The 22376-nt window shown below is 51.0% G+C and overlaps 2 protein-coding genes and 1 non-coding gene across 63 annotated transcripts in view; 2 read left to right on the top strand and 1 right to left on the bottom strand.

The window, feature by feature from the left end:
- The window catches only part of FBN3 (fibrillin 3), a 72040-nt gene extending 65594 nt beyond the window's left edge, over positions 1-6446 (bottom strand). For 12 of the 45 annotated variants that reach the window (XR_014837643.1, XR_014837645.1, XM_085012994.1 and 9 more), the window contains exons 1-7: positions 5940-6083; positions 3868-4081; positions 3643-3725; positions 2720-2818; positions 2451-2546; positions 2112-2207; positions 69-266 (exon numbers count right to left, since the gene is read on the bottom strand). Coding sequence is in view for 37 of the 45 variants with exons in the window: in XM_085012994.1 (XP_084869120.1) it covers positions 69-266; positions 2112-2207; positions 2451-2546; positions 2720-2818; positions 3643-3725; positions 3868-4064 (769 nt within the window). In the remaining 8 variants the exon portion in view is untranslated. Of the gene's footprint in view, positions 1-68; positions 267-2111; positions 2208-2450; positions 2547-2719; positions 2819-3642; positions 3726-3867; positions 4082-5449; positions 5782-5939; positions 6147-6386 lie in introns of those variants that run through there. The other 33 variants (XR_014837638.1, XR_014837639.1, XR_014837640.1 and 30 more) reach the window with 10 other exon arrangements.
- CERS4 (ceramide synthase 4) overlaps positions 1-22376 on the top strand; it is a 105071-nt gene that overhangs the window by 1338 nt on the left and 81357 nt on the right. For 15 of the 17 annotated variants that reach the window (XM_085007301.1, XM_085007374.1, XM_085007357.1 and 12 more), the window contains exons 1-2: positions 5887-5961; positions 15512-15620. The gene's annotated coding sequence lies outside the window, so the exon portion shown is untranslated. Of the gene's footprint in view, positions 1-5886; positions 5962-15511; positions 15621-22376 lie in introns of those variants that run through there. The other 2 variants (XM_085007324.1, XM_085007417.1) reach the window with 1 other exon arrangement.
- Positions 18051-18156, top strand: LOC146405508 (U6 spliceosomal RNA). Its single transcript, XR_014839291.1, has one exon. It is a non-coding gene; the product is annotated as a U6 spliceosomal RNA (small nuclear RNA).

Below are 22376 nucleotides of genomic sequence, written 5' to 3'. Positions count from 1 at the left end.
TGCCAAGAGCTCCCAGTCAGCCCTGGCTCCCAGGACCTCCATCCTCATGCGTTGGCTCCCCTCCTCACCTTGGCAGGCCCCTGTGCGGATATTGGGGATGAAGCCCCGGCGGCAGGGGTGTGGCTGTGCGGGGCAGAACTCACATGGGAAGCCCCAGGCCCTGCCCACAGTGGCACAGCAGAGAGCCTTGGTGCAGACAAGGCCTGTCAGCTGGTTCTGGCACCCCTCAGGGACCACTTGGCCAAAGCAGGGTCCTGTCCGGTAATCTGCGGGGCAGATGGATGTGGGCAGCTGGCCTTAGGCTGCTACCACCCCACAGCCTTCTGCATTTCCATCCTGGCAGGCCCAGCTCAAGCCTTACTGCAGTGGCCACCTTCCAAGCTTCCCTATATCAACACAGCAGGTTTTTTCCTGACCATCAGCCTTTACTCATCCTGTTCCCCTTTCCTTACCTGAGGAACTCCTATTCACCCTTCAAAACCCTTTCTCTCCAAAACATTCTCCAACCAACCTCTGAGAGAGGCCAGGGCCTCCAAGCCGACAAAGCCTAGAGCATGTCTGGTGACCCCCACCTCTCCCCCAGGCCCACTCTCCATTCAGGCCTGGGCAGGGAGCCACGAATACCCCACTGGAGAGCCCATCTTATCTCTGAGCACATGTCTGGCCCTGCCAAATCTCCCAGACTTTGGGAGGAACCCAGCATCCGCCCAGATGCTCTGAACCCCCAACTCCACATCCCTGACCCCCACACCCAGCCGAAGGTGGTCTCGTGGGTCCCTCCCCAACACCATGCACGGGCCCAGATGTAACTTCCTGGCTCCATCCTCCAGATGGTTCCAATCAAGGGGCTGGCACTAGACCAAGGGAAGCCCCTCCCAGAAGGAGGCGCCAAAGCCGGCCCCCAAGCTCATATGGAGGAGGGGAGACCCGGGACCATCCTGACTCTCTAGGCCAAAACCCAATGCCCAGAATCTCACTTCAGTCACCCTAGACCACGGATGACCACTCACTCCTGCCTAGGCACCCAGCCCTGCCTCTCTGGAGCCCCTCAGGCCCCCACCCACCCCAGGCTTCACTTCTCTCACCCTCTCCACCAAGCTTCATTCCCCCTCAGCCACCTGGACTGGCCCCCCTGCCACCAGCCAAATCCCAACTCTGTTTTCTTGTCAAATCCAAATCCTCAAATTTCACCTTCAAATCCAGGTAACCCCCAGACTCTCCAGCTTGCAATCCATCGCTCTAACCTCTCCACCCTGGCATCAGCCACAGATGCACCTCCTTCCCTGCCGCTCCTGCCACACTGGGGTCAGTCCCAAGGCGCTGCCCATCTTTGTCTCCCCAGGATCCTTGGCTATGCAGGGCACTCTGATGGCTCCTCCAGCTGAAAAACTTGCCAGCCTGAGCATCCCCAATGCCACCCGCTCCTGTTCATGTTCTCCTTCTCAGCCTCCAGTGGGCTCCATTTCTTCGGTGGATCCTTGAATTGTCCTCCCTTTTCTCCCCCAGCTTCAGGCCCTGTGGCTGGGGTGGCCCCAGACCTGGTTGTCCCACTGCCTCCTGGATGACCCAAAGGCTCCTCGGCCAACACTGAACTCAGGGTCTTTCCTCTCCCTGCTCCCAGCTGCACTGTCCCCCCAGTTTTCAAAGCAAACCTCTGTAAGTTCGTCCCTGCTTCCATCCCTCCTCTCGCCCCCAACATCCAACTTCTCACAAAACGTTGCTTCAGAGTTCCCTGGTGGCCTAGCGGGTTAAGGACCAGTGTCATCACTGCTGTGGCATAGGTTCAATCCCAGGAACTTTCACATGCTGTGGGCACAGCCAAAAACAAAAAGCCGTTGTTGCCTCCACCATCTTTGTCTTGGCAAGAGCCTCCCAGCAGGTGACCCCACCCACCTCAGCCTGTGGGTTCATTTCATGAACTCCGACTTATTCCTTCCTATAGGAAGCCCTCCTGGATCGCCTTCCCCGGACCAGGTGGTTTCTCTGTCCCTCATAGCAGCAGGGACAGCAGGAAGGAGGTCGGCTGGACCCTCCCAGGGCCTGGCCACGTCTTAGGGGCTGCCAGGAAGCCGTGCTCCCCCGAGATCCCTTCCCCATGCTCAGCTTGGTACCTCTCTCACACTGAGGCCCCATGAAGCCATACACACAGGCACAGTGGTTGGGCCCAATGCAGCGGCCCCCGTTGTAGCAGCCATGGTCACAGACGGCTGTGGAGGGAGGAGAGGGTGGCATGAGGTCCTCCTGTAGCTGAGGGAGCTGGGACACAAGCCAGCCCTTCTTCACCCAGGAATTCCCACCATCTGACCCAGACTGAAAGGGTGAGATTGTAACAATGAGTTTGTCCCCTCTGATTCTGGCCCCAGAGGAGTGACCTTTGGGCAGTGGGCAGGTGACAGCAGAGATCTGTTGTCTAGGGTTCCGAGCCCAGGTGTGCATGGGGGGGTACTCACGTTGCCCACACACGGTGCCCGTGTAGCCCCTCTGGCACAGGCAGGACTCCCCTCGGCAGCTGCCCCCATTCATGCAGCTCACACTGCACCCTGACCCTATGGGGGAGGGGGCGGGGAGAAGGAACACACAGGAAGTTCCTGGGATGTATGTGTGAGGTGCTGAGACCAGATGTGCCCAGCCCAGCTCTGGTCCTTCAGCCTGGGCTCCCTGAAGCCTCCGGAAGCTTGTGACCTTCTCTTCCTGCCCCTGGAGGTCACTTCCTGCTCACCTCGGCTCACCCCGCAGCTGGGGGCCAGCTTCCCATCTGCACAGGCGCACAGGTTGGGTCGGGAGCAGAAGCCCTCACCGCAGGCGTGCCTGCAGATGGCTGGAGAGCAGGGGCCCCAGTCAGGGTCAGGACCTGAATCCTTCGCCATCCCCACCCCACGGGTGCCCGGGGCTGAAGCTCTGGTTTTCTGCTGGAACAGAGAGGCTCTTTGGGCCAGAACTGCTGAGTGGTAAGGACAGAGGCTGGGGGTACTTGGGCACTGGCGGTGCTGCTGCGGGGGTGGGCGGAGCTCTCTTGGGTGAAGAGTCAGATTCTAGACACATTAGAATGGGGTGGGAGTGGGGTGGGGAAATGGAGTCAGAGAGAGGGAGAAAGACAGAGAGAGAGAAAAAGACAGACACAGAAAGACAGATACAGAGACTTAAAGAGAGACCAAGACAAAGAGACAGACAGGGAGTTCCCGTTGTGGTTCAGCTGGTTAAGAACCTGACTAGTATCCATGAGGATGTGGGTTCCATCTCTGGCCTCGCTCAATGGGTTAAGGATCCAGCGTTACCGTGAGCTGCAGTGTAGGCTACAGATGTGGCTGGGATCTGGTGTTGCTGTGGCTGTGGCATAGGCTGACAGCTGCAGCTCAGATTTGACTCCTGGTCTGGGACTTTCCATATGCCGCATGCGTGGTCCTAAAAAGAAAAGAAAAAAAGAGAGAGAGAGACAGACAGAGAGGCAGACTGACAGGCAGAGAGACACAGGAAAGTTGTAAGACAAAGAAACACAGGTGGGTGGCCTGGGAGCTGGAGGACAGGGGCAAGGGCCTTTCTTGTGGCTTAGCCAGACACCCCAGAACAAGTCCACCTGCAAACAGGACTGGACTTGCTGGCCTTAGGAGAGTCCCCCCACCTCCAGAAGGCAGTGACACTCACGCACGACACACTGGTTCCCACCAGGCAGCGTTCTCCAGCCAGGGCAGCAGTAGGCATGAAAGCGGGAGCCACACACATTAGGCCTTTGGGAGAGCAGGTGTGGCTGGTGAGTCCCTGCCCAGCCAGGCATCCCCTGGGTCTTGGTCCCCCCCACCCCACACCAAGCAGGACAGCCCAGCCCAGCCCACACCCCAGGGGCCTTTCAGCATCCCGGGTACCACACACCCCTGCAGGAAGCCTGGGCTGCCACGCCTGCGCACACGTCCGAGACCTGCAGCCTCCACGGCCCCATCCCAACGGCCCTGGACACCCGCCACGCACGACAGGGCTGTGCAGGCCAGCAGGAGCCGAGCCAGGGGGCCCCGGGCCATGGTGAGGGTGCTGGCCCCTCTCCTTGTCAAGCACAGACCCTCCAGAACCATGACGTGTCCCTCGGAGGCTGCGGAGAGGAAGCAGAGTCAACCTCAGCAGAAGCCCTTGGCCATGGGGTACCCAGGAGAACCAGGAACAGGGAGATAGCTGCCAGGATAGAGAATCTGGGGTCTTATGGGAGCCCAGGGAGGTCTCCAACCCCGACCCAGATGCAGGTGAACAGTCAGGGAGGCTTCTCGGAGGTGGTGTGATGTCTCAGCAATGGAGTTGGCCAAAAGAAAGGTATTGGGGCACAGACAGCACAATGAGAGCAGAGGAGAGCAGAGCAGGGAGCACTGAGTGGAGTGGAAAGAGGGACAGGCAGCTTTGGTGTTTGAGTGCACTGTGGTGTCAAGGACAATTGAGAGCCCTGGAAGGGCTTTAAGTGGGAGGGACAAGGGCTGAAATGGGTGTTTGATGGAGTGTGGAAGGGCTTGCAGGGGCCCCAGAGGAAGCACGGGGCACAGGTTAGAACTTTCCAGGAGTTCCCGTTATAGCTCAGAGGAAACGAATTTGAAGAGCATCCATGAGGACGCAGGTTCGATCCCTGGCCTTGCTCAGTGGGATAAGGATCCAGCGTTGCCATGAGCTGTGGTGTAGGTCGAAGACGTGCCTCGGATCTGATGTTGCTGTGGCTGTGGCGTAGGTCAGTGGCTACAGCTCCGACTCAAACCCTAGCTGAGGAACCTCCATGTGCCATGGGTGTGGCCCTAAAAAGACCAAAACAAAACAAAACAAAACCTTACAATGGACAGAACACCCCTCTTCCGGCCCAGCAAGGAAGGGATAGCCTTTGTGCCCATTTCAGAGAGGGGCAAACTAAGGCCGTCATACATTGAGTGAGAAGCTGAGCGGGAGCTGAAGCCCAGCCAGAGGGGAGGAAGAGGAAGAGGATCAAGGTCCCTCCCATTCCACCCTCCAGGAGGTGTTTGGCTCTCTCCTGGATCTGGAAGAATCCACTCCTGGCAGAGGAGATGACCAGACAAAGGTTAGGAGGATGAAAGCTGAACCATCAAGGAACAAAAGGCAGACCAAGCAGCCTTCATGGTGGCCCTTTTTAAGTCCTACTTTCCACACTAGGGAGGAGAGGAATTGGATCTGGGTACAGAATCACAGGGAGTCCGCTGTGTGCTCTTGGGCTAGTGTCTACCTCTCTCTGGGCCTTGGGGTAATATTTGAGTCTGATCAGGTGGTCCTAAGGTCCTTGACGGAAAAAAAAGACCTTTGTCACCTTTGGCGGGCAAACAAGAAGGAGTCGGCCCGGCTGGTAAGGAGCAACCCCTTCTTGCTTCCAAGCAGTCCAGGCTTGCCTGCGCTCTGAGGACGCCTTTTCTAGGCAGCCTCAGGGCCCGCGGGGCCTCCATCTCCGGCCTGACCTGACCCAGCTCCCTCTCACCTCCCACTCTGCCTCCGAGAACCGCGCCCAGGAGTTTGTTCAATGAATGAGCGGGGACGGCGCGCACTGCACGGAGGAACTCGGGCGGGGAAGCGAGGAATCTCAGGCTCCGCGGACGAGGAGGGGGAGCGCGCTCGCAGGGTCCGCGGGCCGCCTTCTCCATCGGGCATGGCCGGGACGGAGGCCCGGGAGCTGCAACTACGTTCGGCTCCGCCCTCACCTGCGGGTGAGGGCCGGGCTACGCCCGCCGCCCGCGCCCGCACCCAGGCCGAGCCCCTCCCGCCAACACAGGGTCCCCGCGCCCCACTCCGGCGCGGAGCGGAGCGCGGAGAGGGGAGGGGAGGGGGCTGGGCCCGGGGCTGCCGGCTGGAAACAAAGGAATCCCCTCCCCCTCAGTCGCCCGGGCCCCCTCCTCCCGCCCCTGCCTGCCTCCCTCCAACTCGCAGCTCTCCGGTTCCTCCGCCCGCCGCTGGTCCCGCGCTTCCCCTACCTGCGAGCCGGCGCGCGTGGAGGTAGGCGCGGCGAGCGGACGCTCGGGGCTGGAGTTGAGGGGCCGGTTCGGCTCGGCGCCGGGGGCCAGGGGCGGGAACGCGAAACCAAGAGGCCGACCCCGCCGCGTTCCCAGCCCGGAGCTGCCACTCGGGGAGAGTCGGGGGCGGGAGGAGTTGGGGGAGGGCGCATTTGCACCTCGAAGCTCCCGGGGCGGGGGCCGGGGGCTCAGATCCCGGGCCGGGGGAGGGGCTGGCGCTGGAGGAGGGCCCCGAGCTGAAGAAATAGGATGGGGGGCACAGAGCCGAGGTATGAGCTGAAACGCAGGATACGGGGACGGCGGGGACAGCGTTTTCGTATAGAAATTGAGCTGGAGGTGGCCCTGAGATGGGGCTGAGATTTGGGGTGGTCTGGAACAGACCCAGGACCGAGAGGTCCTGGGACTCACCTGGAGGCCCTCTCCTGGGTCTTCCCAATCCGCCGCCTCCTCCCCCAGCAAGGAGAATTCCAAGGGTAACTTGGAAAATTTACTTGGTGACTGGAGCCTGGATTCTTAAGACTAAGATCCGGAATTCCCTAAAAATGTGGGCAAAACATTGGGCAAAAATGCGTTTCCTAGGAAGGAGGTACACATTTTTCATCTGATTCTTAAAATGAAGAGTTTGAGAACAAAAGGTCTAGACTTTCTGAGCCTCAGTCTCTCTACCTGTCATGGAGGCTGAATTTAAGAATTTCTGCTCCCTAGCTGGAGTCTATATCCCAAGCAAAATTTTCTAGCTTTCCCCAATACTTTTCTGCCTCTGAGAACAGACACCACCAGTGACTCTTAATAAGAGGATTAGTCAGAAGCTTTTTGTTGGACCTGAGGCTGTTAGTCCTCTCAGCAAACTCCCATGCATCTGGCAAAGCCCAATTCAAAAATCCCCTTCCCACTTGGAAATTGTTAGCTTACCTTATTGAATTCCCAGAGCTGATTGTGCTGATCATGCCTCCATCGTAGCACTTCTGTAGCACTTCTAGGAGGTAATAAATAAATAGCAAATAACAATATGAGCTAATATTTATCGGGTGCTTATGTGTTTCATATACATTATCTCATTTAATCACCAAAAAACCCTACAAAGGAGATAACTCTTATAATCTCCCAGTAGGGGTCCCAAGAGAGAGAGACCTGGACTCTATGACACTCCTGAGCCAGACAGAAGGACTCCAGGAGGGGAGAAGGAAAGGAGCATTCTGCCTGGGAATGGGAGCCTTGAAGGCTCAGTGGAAAGGAGCAAATATGAAAAGGGAAGGGGGGCAGCAGAGGAAACAGCACAAGCAAAGGCCCAGAGACAGAAGATCATGGAAAATATGGGACTTGAGCGGGGCTGGAGCTTTGGGGGAGGGGAGAAAGGGAAGGAGGGCAAGAAGGAAGCTAGAGGGATAAGCAGAGGCCAGGAGCACCCGGAGCCCTCAGTAGGCTCCCCCCACCTTGGAGGGGAGCCAGCCTGGTAGGCTCCCAGGAAGAGGAGTCACTCTAGCGGATGCTCTGTGAGGTCTAGAACTGGGTCCGAGAAGCAGCGAGGCTCTAGGGCTGGACTAGGGAAACGTGAGGCAGAGGGAAACTTTGGGGATAAGATTCAGGGCGTTCTGGAGTTCCTGTTGTGGCTCAGCAAAAACAAACCCGACTAGTATCCATGAGGATGCAGGTTTGATCCCTGGCCTCACTCAACAGGTTAAGCATCCGGCGTTGTGGTGAACCGTGGTATAGTTCGCAGACTCAGCTCTGATCTGGCATTGCTGTGGCTGTGGCTGTGGCCAGCGGCTACAGCTCCAATTTGACACCTAGCCTGAAAACTTCGATGTGCCCCAGGTGTAGCCCTAAAAATCAAAAAAAGAAAAAGAAAAAACTTCAGGGCATCCTGACTAAGGGAGCAGGGTTCCCAGGGCTTGAGAGAAGGGTTAGGAGGGGAGGTGAGGTATGAGGAGAGCCAGCTAGGGAACCAATCCCAAGATCAAGTTGACAGAGATGTGGGAATGCCCAGGGGCTGTCGTGGAGAAGCCAGCTTCCGGGAACACCTCTGTCACCTCTCTCAGGCTCCTTTGCTGAGGTACATGCTGGTCTGCTCTTCTTCCAACAAGTGTGTCTTACAGGGGCCCTGGGATAGGTACCAGCTGCCCCAGAAGCAGCCCAGTGTACGTATGGAAGGTGAAGAGGTACAGTCCCACACTGGGGACACAGCAGGACCAGTATGTCGACAGCTAAGCCCAGAGGAAGTCTGGTGAATCAGGCAGTGTTTCCTTCTAGAATTCTCCCTCCCTGCTTTCTGGAAGCCAAGGAAGAAAGAATCCATAAGGTGCAGTGGGACAGGGGCAGTGTGGAGCTCTTGATTGTCTCAGTAACACATGGCAGGTCTCAGTGACAGCAGGGGTGAGGGCTTCTTGACACCGCAGCCCCTTCACTGCTGTCACACATCTTGCCTGCCAGGGGCATCACTTCCTGCTCATTACTGATGTGATCACTCCATTACATCACACGCTCATGAAGGGACATTTAGGCTGTCAACACCTCCCCCCAGCATCCCAGTGCCACCCCAACACTGTCATAAAGGCAGAGCGTGTCACACAGTCTCCCCGTCAATATTGTATGATCGCCAGGTTCCTAGAACAGGTTATTCCTTCAGTGTCACCCACTGCTGTCACCCTCTCATGGTCACCCATCTACAAAATACCTTGATGTTTTCTGGTTTGCTCCACTGCCTGTGACATTCATATTGTCTCCTGTCACTGTATACCTTTACCTGTTTCTGGGACTTGTCACCCACTAACAATTGTACCATCACCCAGAGTGTCAGGATTCTTAAACTGCAAGCAACAGAAATCAGTCTCAGTGGAGAGGGCATGTGCAGAATCCCTGGGAGGCTGGAGAACCAAGCTTGGGGGTTGTGCAGCCGGCAGCGTCATCCCTAAATCGCCCACAGCTCTGGTCCCACCAAGACAGCAGCCCTCTCTTCCCCAGCCTCAGATGGTGCTTGATGATCCCAGACACTGGAAACCAGTGCCACCCTCAGCAGATTGGAGTCCAGGGGGCCCCATTTCTGATGCCAGCATCCATCAAAGTTCAGGGCAGAGTCACCTGACTGGAGGATGTGGGGGACGGTATGCTCCCACCTTGCTCCAAGGGGACTGGGAGAATGCATTCTGGTGTCTTGAAGTTTTGTCATGGGATCTGCCTTGGGAAGGGGGCACCTCCCAGGTCTTGGGAAAGGTCACCTGTGTTACCCGATGGCCAAGGAGTTGGCAAAGCTCTTACATGCTGTGTTGTCCCCATTTTGTCATTAGTGATTATTCCTGTCCCACCATCTCCTTCCTGTCACCCATCACCATTGCAGTGACTTAATGTCCTTTCTCACTGCAGCCATCCCCTTGCTGTCCCTTATCACCGTAATATGGCCACCCTACCAACATCACACCAATCCCTAGGGTCTTTTCTTATTACAGTCACCTGTTGCTGTCACACTGTCTCTTCGTTGTCACCTGTTGCTGTCACATTGCCTCCTCCTCATCACCTGTTGCTGTCACACTGTGTCTCCATCACCCCCTGTTCCTCTCCAGCATCACCTGTCCCTGTCACATTGCCACACCATTCACGTCACCCTGAGTGCCCCCATGCTGCTGCCATCCTAGAGGGTCACCATGGGATGTCTGAGTCATTCAAGCTCCCCTCTTTCTGCCCCCACCACACACCCTCCCCAACTTTCTGGGCCTGTCCTGGAGTCACCTCTTGCAGACAGAACTGTTTGTGTCCAGAACCAGAAGACTCCCAAATGCCCATTAGTGAAGCCTGAGGGAGGGACGGAGACAGGGCTGGCAGAGCGCCCCCAGGAGCAGAGGGCTGAGGCTGGGGACAAAGAGACATGGCAGGGGGTGGGCTGCAGTCTGTGCTGTGTGAGGTGCACTGGTCCTGCCCAGGCCTGGTGGTCTGGGGACAGAGCTCTCTTTGTCTGAGCACAGGAAGCAGCTGGGCTCCGGGAAGATGGAGCACATGGCTGGGAAGTTTGGCCAGATGCCTGGGAAGGAGGCTGGCGGGATGGCAGTTCCTGGAGTTCCCGGGAAGGCCCGGAGAAGGTCAGGTGCAAGCCGGCAGGGACAGAGAGAGCAGCTGGACCCTGAGGGATTCCCCATCTGTTTCTCTGGGACGACAGCCTCCCCCTGATAACCATGGAGTTCTTACTGTGTGCTGGACTGGACCCTCACAACAGACCCCTAGTACGGTTCTGCTCTCCCATTACACAGATGGGAAAACAGAGGCAGAGCCCCCAGGTCACTCACTCTTGTCCCCAGAGCCAGTAAAGAGCACAGGCAGATCTGGCAGATCACAAAACCCTAAACCTGGGCAGAGGGAGACAGTGGAATCCAGCGTCTTTTTTTTTTTTTTTGCCACCCCTTGGCATATGGAGTTTCCCAGCCAGGGATGAGATCTGAGCCACAGCTGCAACCTAAGCTGCAACTGCAGCAAGGCCAGATCCTTAACCCACTGTGCCAGGCTGGGAATTGAACCTGCATCCCAGCACTCCCAAAACACCACGGATCCTGTTGTGCCACAGCAGGAATACTTGTGTCTCTTTGATATGTACACATATACTTTTTTTTCTTTAATAGCAAACACAAATGTTAGTCCCCATGTGCATCGCTCCATCCTTACTTTCTTCCTCTTTCTAAGCATTTCTTTTACTTGGAAACCAAATAAGTGTCTCTGATGATTATCTTTTTTATTTAAATTTTTTTTAAATTACACAATGAATTTTTTTACATTTATAGTTGTACAACAATCATCACAACCAAATTTTATAGCATTTCCATCCCAAACCCTCAGCCCATCCCCCCATCCCTCATCCTGTCTTATTTGGAAACCATAAGTTTTTCAAAGTCTATGAGGCAGTATCTGTTCTGCAAAGATCATTGTGTCCTTTTTTTAAGATTCCACACGTAAGTGATAGCATTTGATGTTGGTGGATGATTATCTTTTTAAAAATTTTTATTTTATTTTAGGAACTGGGATAAAATTTATTTTTTATTTTTAAAGAAATTTTTTTTTTTTTTGTCTTTTTTTAGTGCCACATCTGTGGCATATAGAGGTTCCCAGGCTAGGGGACTAATCAGACCCGTAGCCGCCGGCCTACGCCAGAGCCACAGCAACGCCAGATCTGAGCCGCATCTATGACCTATACCACAGCTCACGGCAATGCCAGATCCTTAACCCACTGAGCAAGGCCAGGGGTTGAACCCGCAACCTCATGGTTCCTAGACGGATTCGCTAACCACTGAGCCACAGCAGGAACTCCCATATTTTTAGAGAAATTTTAACTTATTTTGGAGTTCCCTGGTGGCTTAGCAAGTTAAGGATCTGGCATTGTCACTGCTGTGGCTCGGGTCGCTGCTGTGCTGTGTGTTCGATCCCTGGCCCAGGAACTTCTGCATACCATGGGCGCAGACAAAAAAAAAATTTTTTTTTAACTTCTCTTGAATTTATTTACTTATTTATTTATTTATTTTTTGACTGTGCCCAAGGCATGAGGAAGTTTCCGGGCCAGGGATTGAACAAGCACCATAGCAGTGATCCAAGCCGCTGCAGTGACAATGCTGGGTCCTTAACCTGCTACACCATGAGGGAAATCCTAGTTTCAAGATATTTTCATTACCCCAAAATGAAATCATATACCCATAATCCCCTCCCCCCGACAACCAAAAAATTGATTTTTCTGTCTCCATGGTTTTGCCTATTCTGGACTTTGCATATCGGTGGGATCACACAATATGTAGCCTTTTAATCCATCTTCTTTTTAATGATTTTGAGGTTCATCCACATTGTAGCATGTATGGGAACTGCCTTCCTTTGAGGGCTGTGTAATATTACATTGTGTGGATGGACCATACAGTTTGTGTATCCATACGTCAGCTGACACACACTGGGTTGTTTCCACCTTTTGGCTCTTGTGAATAGTTTCTTATGAATGTACTTACTCTTTGCGATTCTTTTTTTTTTTTTTTTTTTTTTTCCTTTTTAGGGCCACACCTGCTGCATATGGAAATTCCCAGGCTAGAGGTCAAATTGGAGCTGCAGCTGCTGGCCTACACCACAGCCATGGCAACATGGGATCCTTAACCCACTGAGCCTGGCTAGGGACGGAACCTGCACCACAGCCATGACCTGAGCCACAGCAGTGACAACATCGGATCCTTTCGCCACTAGGCACCAGGGAACTCCTCTGTCCACTTCTTAAGACATCTTGGGACCGTTTATGTGTCAGTTTGGAGATAACTTACTCCTTTTTTATGCCTACAGAGGACACTTGGGTGGGCTGAACTGTAATTCCTTTATCTGGTCACCTGCTAATGGACCTACAGGCGTTGGACCTTTTGTCATTTCAGATGGTGTTCCCAAGATAGCCTAGCACAGGTGTCCACCCACCCTAGCTATCACACAGGGTTTTAGAAATCTTTTTGTTGGGAAGAATGTCAAACATATGGAAAAATAGAGAGAATATATAAACAGTGTGGTGAGCCTCCATGGCTCCATCATTCAGCTTCTATAATCATCAGTGTATGGCCACCCTCGTCACCTCCCACCCAACCAGTCTGTCCGACAAAGGAACAAGGGACAGAGTGAGAGGCATGGATGATGACAGCTCCCAGCAGGACCAGCCACTGGAGAGCAGGAACCCAAGATGCATAGAGGACAGCTGTCCCCTGTGACCCCTGCAAAACCAGAGTGATGGGGAGGATGGGAACAATACATCCACAAGAGCACAGCAGGGAGCCCTGGGGGGAGCATCAAGATCTGTCCAGGGGGAGTTCCTGTTGTGGCTCAGAGGGTTAAGAACCTGACGTAGTGTCCATGAGGATACAGGTTCGATTCCTGGCATGGCTCAGAGGGTTAAGAATCCGTCGTGGCGCAGCGGTTAACGAATCCCACTAGGAACCATGAGGTTGCGGGTTCGATCCCTGCCCTTGCTCAGTGGGTTAACGATCCGGCGTTGCCATGAGCTGTGGTGTAGGTTGCAGACGCGGCTCGGATCCTGCGTTGCTGTGGCTCTGGTGTAGGCCAGAGACTGCAGCTCCAATTAGACCCCTAGCCTGGGAACCTCCATATGCCGTGGGAGCAGCCCAAGAAATGGTAAAAAGACAAAAAAAAAAAAAAAAAAAAAAGAATCCGGCATTGCTGAAAGCGGCAGTGTAGGTTGAAGATGCAGCTTGGACCCTGTGTTGTTGTGGCTGTGGCGTAGGTTGGCAGCTGCAGGTCTGACTTGACCCCTAGCCCGGGAGCTTCCATATGCCGCAGGTGTGGCCATGAAAAAAAAAAAAAAAAAAAAAAAAAGGAGCTCCCATCGTGGTGCAGTAGTTAACGAATCCGACTAGGAACCATGAGGTTGTACGTTCGGTCCCTGGCCTCGCTCAGTGGGTTAAGGATCCGGTGTTGCCGTGAGCTGTGGTATAGTTTGCAGACGTGGCTTGGATCCCGCGTTGCTGTGGCTGTGGCATAGGCCATCGGCTACAGCTCTGATTAGACCCCTAGCCTGGGAACCTCCATATGCTGTGGGAGCGGCCCTAGAAAAGGCAAAAAAGACACATACACACAAAACCAAGAGGGCGTCCAAGGAGTGTGGTCTCATCTGGAACCACCAGAAGCCAGAGGACGACAAAGAACCAACCACTCTGTGCTTTTGAGATGCTTTTGAGCTGTGACACCAGTGAGGTGTCACCTCCTACCCACTAAGATGACTGCTACCAAAAATAAAAATTAAAATAAAATAAAATAAAAAAGGAAAATAGCCAGGGTGGGTGGGGATGAGGAGAAATCGGCACCCTTGTGCATGATGGTGAGAATGCAAAATGCTGTAGCCGCAGTGGAAAGCAGTATGGTGCGTCCACAAAAAGTTAAACAGGAGTGTTCCCTGGGGGTCTATGGGGTTAGGGATCTAGCATTGTCACTGCTGTGGCTCAGGTTCCATCCCTGGCCAGCGAACATCAGCATGACTCAGCCAAAACAACAAAAAATGTTAACATAGAACTGCCCCATGATCCTGTAATTCTTCTTCAGGGTACCTACTCAAAAGAACTGATTCAGCCCCAAGTTGGGAACTTACATATACTGCAGGTGCAGCCCTAAAAATGAAAATGAAAGAAGAGAAATCAGGATCTGGAAAAGATGTCTGCACACTCCTGTTCATAGAATTATAGGAGTTCCCTTCCTGGCTCAGCGGTTAACCAACCCGACTAGGATCCATGAGGATGTGGGTTTGATCCCTGGCCTCACTCAGTAGGTTAAGGATCTGGCATTGCCATGAGCTGTGGTGTAGGTTGCAGACATGGCTTGGATCCTGTGTTGCTGTGGCTGAGGCGTAGGCTGGCAGGTGTAGCTCCCAATTGACCCCTAGTCTGGGAAACTCCATATGCCACGAGTACAGTCCTAAAAAGAAAAATAAATGATCCATAGAATTATGGTTCATAATAGCCAAAAGGTGAACTCAATCTGCCTTTCCAATGACAGTTGCCTCCAGAGCTATTGTCCTTTATCATACCTGAATAATGATAAAGTCTAGATTTTCAAATGGATACAAGAAATGTAGTCCATCCATACAATGCAAGAGGATGCAGCCTTATTTGTATTCAAGAACAAAGAAATATTTATGTGATTATTACAAAACTACCCTTCAGAAAGGTCTTGTGTTAGTTTCCTAGGGCCACCATAACAAAGTACCATAAACCAGGTGACTTAGAAGGACTGTAATTTATCATCTCCTAGTTCTGGAGGCAGCAAGTTGGGTTCCTGCTGAGGACCAAGAGGCAAGGGTCTGTTCCAGCCCTCACTCTAGCATCTGGTGGCCTCTGACCTTCCTTGGCTCATAGATGGCTGTCTTCTCCCTTTGTATCTGTACATCATCTTCCCTGTGTGTGTCTGTCTCTGTATTAAGCCTGTCTTTTTTTTCCATCTTTTTAGGGCTGTGCCCATGGCATATGGACGTTCCCAGGCTAGGGATGGAATGGGAGCTGCGTCTGTGGCCTACACCACAGCTCACAGCAACACTGGATCCTTAACCCACTGATCGAGGCCAGGAATCAAACCTGAATCCTCATGGATCCTAGTTGGGTTCGCTCACCACTGAGCCACAACAGGAACTCCTATTGTCTGTGTTTCAAATGCTTTGATACCTGAGTCCCTCCCTCTGGTGGGACTGCTCTTCCCAGGACTACCTAATTCCTGGGTTTGCCCGCCAGGGCACGTGCAAACCAACCAAGCCTGAGCCCACACCCTCATCCACCTACTTTATCAGGATCTCCCGCCCTAATCACCTCAGGGCCAAGTGCCAGACACCTAGAGCCTGTCCCACACCCAGAGATTGGAAGAGATATTTGCACACCCCTGTTCATAGAATTAAGATTCACAATAGCCAAAAGGTGGATTCAATCCAAGTGTCCATTGATGGATGAATTAGTCAAGCGGGGGCCCGTCCCATGTCTGCTTTCTCTGCATTATCTGGCCTTTTCCTTGGAAACCACAATAAAGACTTTTTCACATTTTCCTCCCAGCTCCCTTGGCTGATGCTTCAATCCTGATGCTCCCTTGGCTGATGCTTCAATCCTGATGCTTCCCCCTGTGGCCCTGCCGAGCTCGATGTGACCCCTCCATCTAGGAACTGTGAGTAACAATCTGTCTTTCCAATGACAGTTGCCTCCAGAGCTATTGTCCTTTATCATACCTGAATAATGATAAAGTCTAGATTTTCAAACAGTCTCTGTATCCTAGTTCCTCTTTGTATAAAGATACCAGTCATATGGGAAGTTCCCTGGTGGCCGAGCAGTGGGCATGACCCCCCTCCCGCCAAAAAAAAGACACCATTCATATCAGATTAGGACCCACTCTAATGACTTCATTTTTTTTCTCTTTTTGGCTGTGCCTGTGACATGAGGAAGTTCCCAAGTCCAGAATCGAACCTGTGCCACAGCAGAGACCTGAGCCATAGCAGTGACAATGCTGGATCCTTAACCCGCTGAGGCACCAGGGAACTCCTACACTGTATACTTTAAATAGATACAGTTACATTTGTCAATTATTCCTTAATAAAGTGGAAAAAAATTAAGAATTTAAATAACGAGGAAGTTCCCATGTGGTACAGCGGCTTAAGAATCTGTCATTGCCACAGCTGTGCAGCAGGTTGCCACTGTGGCACATTGTTTTATCCCTGGCAGGAACTTCCATATGCAGTGTGTGTGGCCAAAAAAAAAAAAAAAAAAAAAAAAAAAGAATTTAAATAACGATTAGAATGGTTTTTTAAATTTATTTCATTGAAACAGTTGAATGAAATTTATTTATTTTTTAAATTTATTTCATTGAAACAGTTGATTTTCAATATGGTTTTATTTCTGCTGTATAGCAAAGTGACTCAGTTGATGTACATATACATTCTTTTTCATATTCTTTGCCATTATGGTTTATCACAGGATTTTTTTTTTAAACAAGTGGCCGCACCTGCGGCATATGGAAGTTCCCAAGCCAGGGGTCGAGCCACAGCCACGGAAGAAGCAACACCGAGTAATTATGCTGCAAGCCACATGGGAAGTCCTATCGCAGGATATTGAATAGAGTTCCCTGTGTTATATAGTAGGACCTTGTTGTTTATCCATTCTTTTTTTTTTCTGTCTTTCTAGGGCCATACCTGAGGCATATGGAGGTTCCCAGGCTAGGGGTCCAATCAGAGCTGTAGCCGCCAACCTACACCACAGCCACAGCAATGCAGGATCCTAGCTGTGTCTGTGACCTACACCACAGCTCACAGCAACACCGGATCCTTAACCCACTGAGCAAGGCCAGGGATTGAACCTGTGTCCTCATGGATGCTAGTTGGATTTGTTAGCCACTGAGCCACAACGGGAACTCCAATCCATTCTATACATAATAATCTGCACCTGCTAGTAGGGTGGTAAACTTTATGTTATGTGTACTTTATACTTTTTTTTTTTTTTAACAATATGAAGGCCAGGGAGCTATATCCAATCTCTTGTGATAGAACATGGTGGAAGATAATATGAGAAAAAGAGTGTGTATATGTATAACTGGGTCACTTTGCTACAGCAGAAAATTGACACAGCATTGTAAATCAACTATACTTTAATAAAAAAAATTTTTTTTAAAAATATGGAAGCCATAGTCTCACCACTGAGCTCATCCAAGCCCAGCCCTTTGGCAGAATTACGTCCCCACATTCAGCCTCCGTCTCTGAAGGGTGGGGCTGGGCGAGCCTGATTCCTCAACCATCTCTGTTCCCCAAGGCAACACAGGACATCATGTCAGTTTCACTGAGGGCTCAGAGTTTTTCTTGATTTTTGTTTTTACTCCCCCCCGCCCTGCCCCCTTTTCTGGGCTGCACCTGCAGCATGTGGAAGTTCCCAGGCCAGGGATCGAACCTGTGCCACAGCAGTGATAACACCACATCCTTAACCGGCTGAGTCACCAGGGAACTCCTTGTTTTCTCTCTTGATGGAGAGAAGAAGCTGAATGTTTAAGCAGCTATGGACGAATAGGTGTTGGCTGCCATGTCACTTCCCAAGTCATTTGTTTCCCGGACCTCTGACAGTTCTCTCACGTGTCTAAAGTTACAGGCCTCTCTCTGTCACAGGGAAGGGGAGACAGTTGGAGCAGCAGGTTTGGTTGTGCCTGGAACATGGGGCTTTGAACTCAAGGGGACGGTCATGCTACATCAGATACCTTCTGCCTGCTGATGTGTTAGAAACTTCCCCTCAGGTTGAGCTTCCTATGGCCACCGTCACAAATTACCCCAAACTTGATAGCTTAAAAAACAAAAATGTGGAGTTTCTGTTATGGCTCAGTTGTACGAACCCAACTAGTATTCATGAGGATTTGGATTCCATCCCTGGCCTCGCTCAGTGGGTTAAGGATTCGGCATGGCTGTGAGCCATGGAGTAGGTCATGCAGCTCGAATCCTGCGTTGCTGTGGCTGTGGTGTGTGCCTGCAGTTACAGCTCCAATTTGATCCCTAGCCTGGGAACTTCCATATACCTCAGGTGTGGCCCTAAAAAGCAAACAAACAAAAAACAGACCAAAAATGTAACGCTCACTTTGGCAACATTTATACTAAAATTGGAACCATACAGAAAAGATTAGCACGCCTTTGCACAAAGATCACATGCAAATTCATGAAGCGTTCCATATTTTTGTATATATGTATGACTGGGTCACTTTGGTGTACAGCAGAAATTGGCACAACATTATAAATTGGTTCTCCTTTTTTTCCTTCTTAGGGCGGCACCTGCAGAATATGAAAGTTCCCAGGCTAGGGGTTGAATTGGAGCTCTAGCTGCTGACCTATGCCACAGCCACAGCAACACCAGATCTGAGCCTCGTCTGTGACCTGCACCACAGCTCATGGCAATGCCAGATCCTTAACCCACTGAGCAAGGCCTGGGATTGAACCCACATCCTCATGGATACTAGTCGGGTTCATAACCAGTGAGCCACAAAGGGAACTCCTGTTCTTGCTGTTTTATTATTTTTTAAAATTTCTTATTATTTTTTTGTCTTTTTTTCTTTTGAGGGCGGCACCCACGGCATATGGAGGTTCCCAGGCTAGGGGTTGAATCGGAGATGTTGCTGCTTGTCTATGACACAGCCACAGCAACATGGGATCTGAGCCACGTCTGCGACCTACACCACAGCTCACAGCAATGCCAGATCCTTAACCCACTGAGTGAGGCCAGGGATCAAACCAGCAACCTCATGATTCCCAGTCAGATTCATTTCTTTTTTTTTTTTTTTTTTTTTTTTTTTTTTGGCTTTTTTTTTTGTCTTTTTGTTGTTGTTGTTGCTATTTCTTGGGCCGCTCCCACGGCATATGGAGGTTCCCAGGCTAGGGGTTGAATGGGAGCTGTAGCCACAGGCCTACACCAGAGCCACAGCAACGCGGGATCCGAGCCGCGTCTGCAACCTACACCACAGCTCACGGCAACACCGGATCGTTAACCCACTGAGCAAGGGCAGGGACCGAACCCGCAACCTCATGGTTCCTAGTCGGATTCGTTAACCACTGCGCCACGACGGGAACTCCCCAGATTCATTTCTGCTTCGCCACAATGGGAACTCCAGTTCTTGCTATTTTATTTATTTATTTATTTGTTGTTTGTTTGTTTATTTATTTATTGTCTTTTGTCTTTTTATGCCACACCCTCGGCACATGGATGTTCCCAGGCTAGGGGTCTAATTGGAGTTGGATTCATTTCCACTGTGCCATGACGGGAACTCCTATTCTTGCTATTTTAAAATCCTCATGGAAGAGTTCCTGTTGTGGCTCACCAGGTTAAGAACCTGACTAGTATCCATAAGGATGCAGGTCCCATCCCTGGCCTTACTCAGTGGGTTAAGGATCTGGCATTGCCATGAGCTGTAGTGTATGTAGTTCACAGATATGGCCCAGATCCAGCATCGATGTAGCTGTGGCATAGGTTGGTAGCTGCAGCTCCAATTTGACCCATAGCCTGGCCTTCCATGTGCCACAGATTCGGCCCTAAAAAGACAAAATAAATAAAATAAAATCAGTGGGGAGCCATCAAGGGCTTTTATGCAGGGGTGCTTGTAAGCGGGTTCTGCAAAGATTGGGGCCACTGGGTTAGGCGTGGATTCATCCTGCTGGGAAAGGAAGGACGTGGGTATCCACCCTGAGCCCTACTGTCTGTACCCACCTCTCTGGATGGGTACCTGCCTAGCCTGTCTACAGATGGGCCCATCCATGCCCCCAGCTGCTGTCAGAGTCTCTTCTTGCAACCTCCTGCCCTGCCCTCCAAACCTCAAGGACCCCATTAGTTCAGTGGACATCTTTTAAGCATCCCCTGTGTACCAGGAGCTTTATGTTTGTTATCACATTGATTCCCCCAATAATCCTGCCAGGAAGGTGTGAAGCCCAAGATCAAATGCAAAGACCGAGGCCCAAGGAGGCAGTAGGTTAAGTGCAAGCTGTTGGTTCCAGAAACTCAAGCGCTGTTGACTTTCAGTAGAGGGTCCTCAGTGAATATTCACTGAATGAATCAAACGTGGGCAAGTCTAGGGAGTTCCCCTCGTGGCGCAGTGGGAACGAATCCAACTAGTATCCATTAGGATGTGGGTTCGATCCCTGGCCTTGCTTAGTGGGTCAGGGATCTGGTGTTGCCGTGAGCTGTGGTGTAGGTTGCAGACATGGCTCGGATCCTACATGGCTGTGGCTGCGATTCAACCCCTAGTCTGGGAACTTCCATATGCTGTAGGTGTGGCCCTAAGAAGCCAAAAAAAAGAAAAGAAAAGAAAAGAAAAAAATGGTGGGCAAGTCCTATGTGTGTGTGGCTGGTGGGAAGGAGTGGAAGTTGCCTGTGGAGAGGTGAGCTGGACTCAGATTAAGAGGGTCCTTCAAAACTAAACCTGGGTGGGCGGAGTTCCCATCATGGCACAGCGGAAACAAATCCAACTAGGAACCATGAGGTTATGAGTTCAATCCCTGGCCTTGCTCAGTGTGTTAAGGATCCGGCGTTGCCATGAGCTGTGGTATAGATTGCAGATGAGACTTGGATCCTGCGTTGCTGTGGTTGTGGCGTAGGCCAGCAGCTGTAGCTCTGATTCGACCCTTAGCCTGGGAATCTCCATATGCTGCGAGTGCAACACTAAAAAACAAACAAACAAAAAAACTAAACCTGGGTGTGTGGATATGACCTGGTGGCAGCAGGGAGCCATAGAGGATTCTAGGGAGGGAGCCACATGATCTGATTTATGTTTCAGTTGGACCAAACTGCCAAAAAGGGTGGAGTTAATTGAGTCTACCACGAGGGGGCACTCAAGTCTTCCTATAGATTATTTTCAGAGCCACACTGTCCACTTGGTGGACACTGGCCATAGGGTGGTGTTGAACACTTGAAACATGGCCAGTCCAAACGGAGAGTTGAGTGTAAATACACACTGGATTCTGAAGATTTCCTAAGAGAAAAAGAATGTCAAATGCATTTTAAAATATCTAAGGCACACTGGGCTAAATACATTCTTAAAATTTTGAACATTTCTCTTTTACTTTTTTGTAGTGTGGTTAAGATAACAAATATGGGTTAAGTTTATATGTCTGCTGAATGGCACAGGTTTACAAAGAGTTACTGTCTTCAACAGTTGTCAGGAGGCAGAGTTCCCGTCGTGGTGCAGTGTTTAACAAATCTGACTAGGAACCATGAGGTTGTGCGTTCAATCCTTGGCCTTGCTCAGTGGGTTAAGGATCCTGCGTTGCCATGAGCTGTGGTGTAGGTCGCAGACGTGGCTCGGATCCCACATTGCTGTGGCTCTGCTGTAGGCTGGCGGCTATAGCTCCAATTAGACCCCTAGCCTGGGAACCTCCATATGTCATGGGAGCGGCCCTGGAAAAGGCAAAATGACACACACACACACAAAAACAGTTGTCAGGAGGCAAACCACCCTCCCTTCTTCTCTTATTTTCTCTTAGATTGGTCTACCTTCAAGTTACCCGTAGTATTTCCTACCAGGTTGTTCTTGCTCATTGACTAAAAGTACCTATACATAGATAAGTAGACCAAAAATAGAGAGGGAGGGTTATTGTTTCATAAATACGCAATCTTAATAGCTATCCTTTATTACCCAAGATATCTTATGGAAACTGCTCAGACCACCTGCTGAGGTCCTAAATTCACTCTTTGTAATTGCTTGATAATCTCCCATGGTGCGAATGAACCATAATTTATTCCTTTAACAGATTTTCCCTCAGCTTACAGGTTTTATTCACTATCAAAAAGAAAAAAAAAACTGCAATAACTATTTTTGCAGTTATTGCAATAACTATTGTGTGCTGATGCTTTTATTTCTAAGGGAAAGATTTCTAGGAATGAGCTAGCTGGGTGAAGGGTCTATGTGCTCTTAATTTTAATAGATTTTCTCAGGTCATAGATATCAATGAGTTGATTCTAAATCTTGTATGGAAAGGCAAAGACCTAGAAGAGCCAATGAAATATTGAAGAAGAACAAATGTCGAAACTTTATATAAAGCGAAAGTAATCAGGGCAGCAGTAGGTTTGGCCAAAGAAGAGACACATCAATCAATGAAACCGAAGAGAGAGCCAGAAATAGACCCACGCAAATATAGGCAATTGATCTCTGACAAAGGAACACAAACAATCCATCGGAGAAAGGACAGTCTTTTCTATAGATGGTGATGGAATCATTGTATGTCCATATGCAAACCCTGCCACAAACACAGAAAAACCAACCAGATACAGACCTTATGCCTTTCACAAAAAATGAACTCAAGATATATCATAATGAGTTACCTTGAAAAAGCAAATTCGTGGAGACAGAAAGTAGGATAGAGGTTACTAGAGGTTCGGGGGAATGGGGTATGGGAAATTATTATTTAATGGGTAC

The sequence above is a fragment of the Sus scrofa genome, chromosome 2, assembly GCF_054392235.1.
Source record: "Sus scrofa isolate SSC_HxYL_T2T_F1_AM1 chromosome 2, Sscrofa_HxYL_maternal_Yorkshire_Landrace_v2.0, whole genome shotgun sequence".
NCBI lineage: Eukaryota > Metazoa > Chordata > Mammalia > Artiodactyla > Suidae > Sus > Sus scrofa.
The sequence above is the reverse complement of the archived record's forward strand: the minus strand, read 5'-3'. Positions and strand labels throughout refer to the sequence as shown.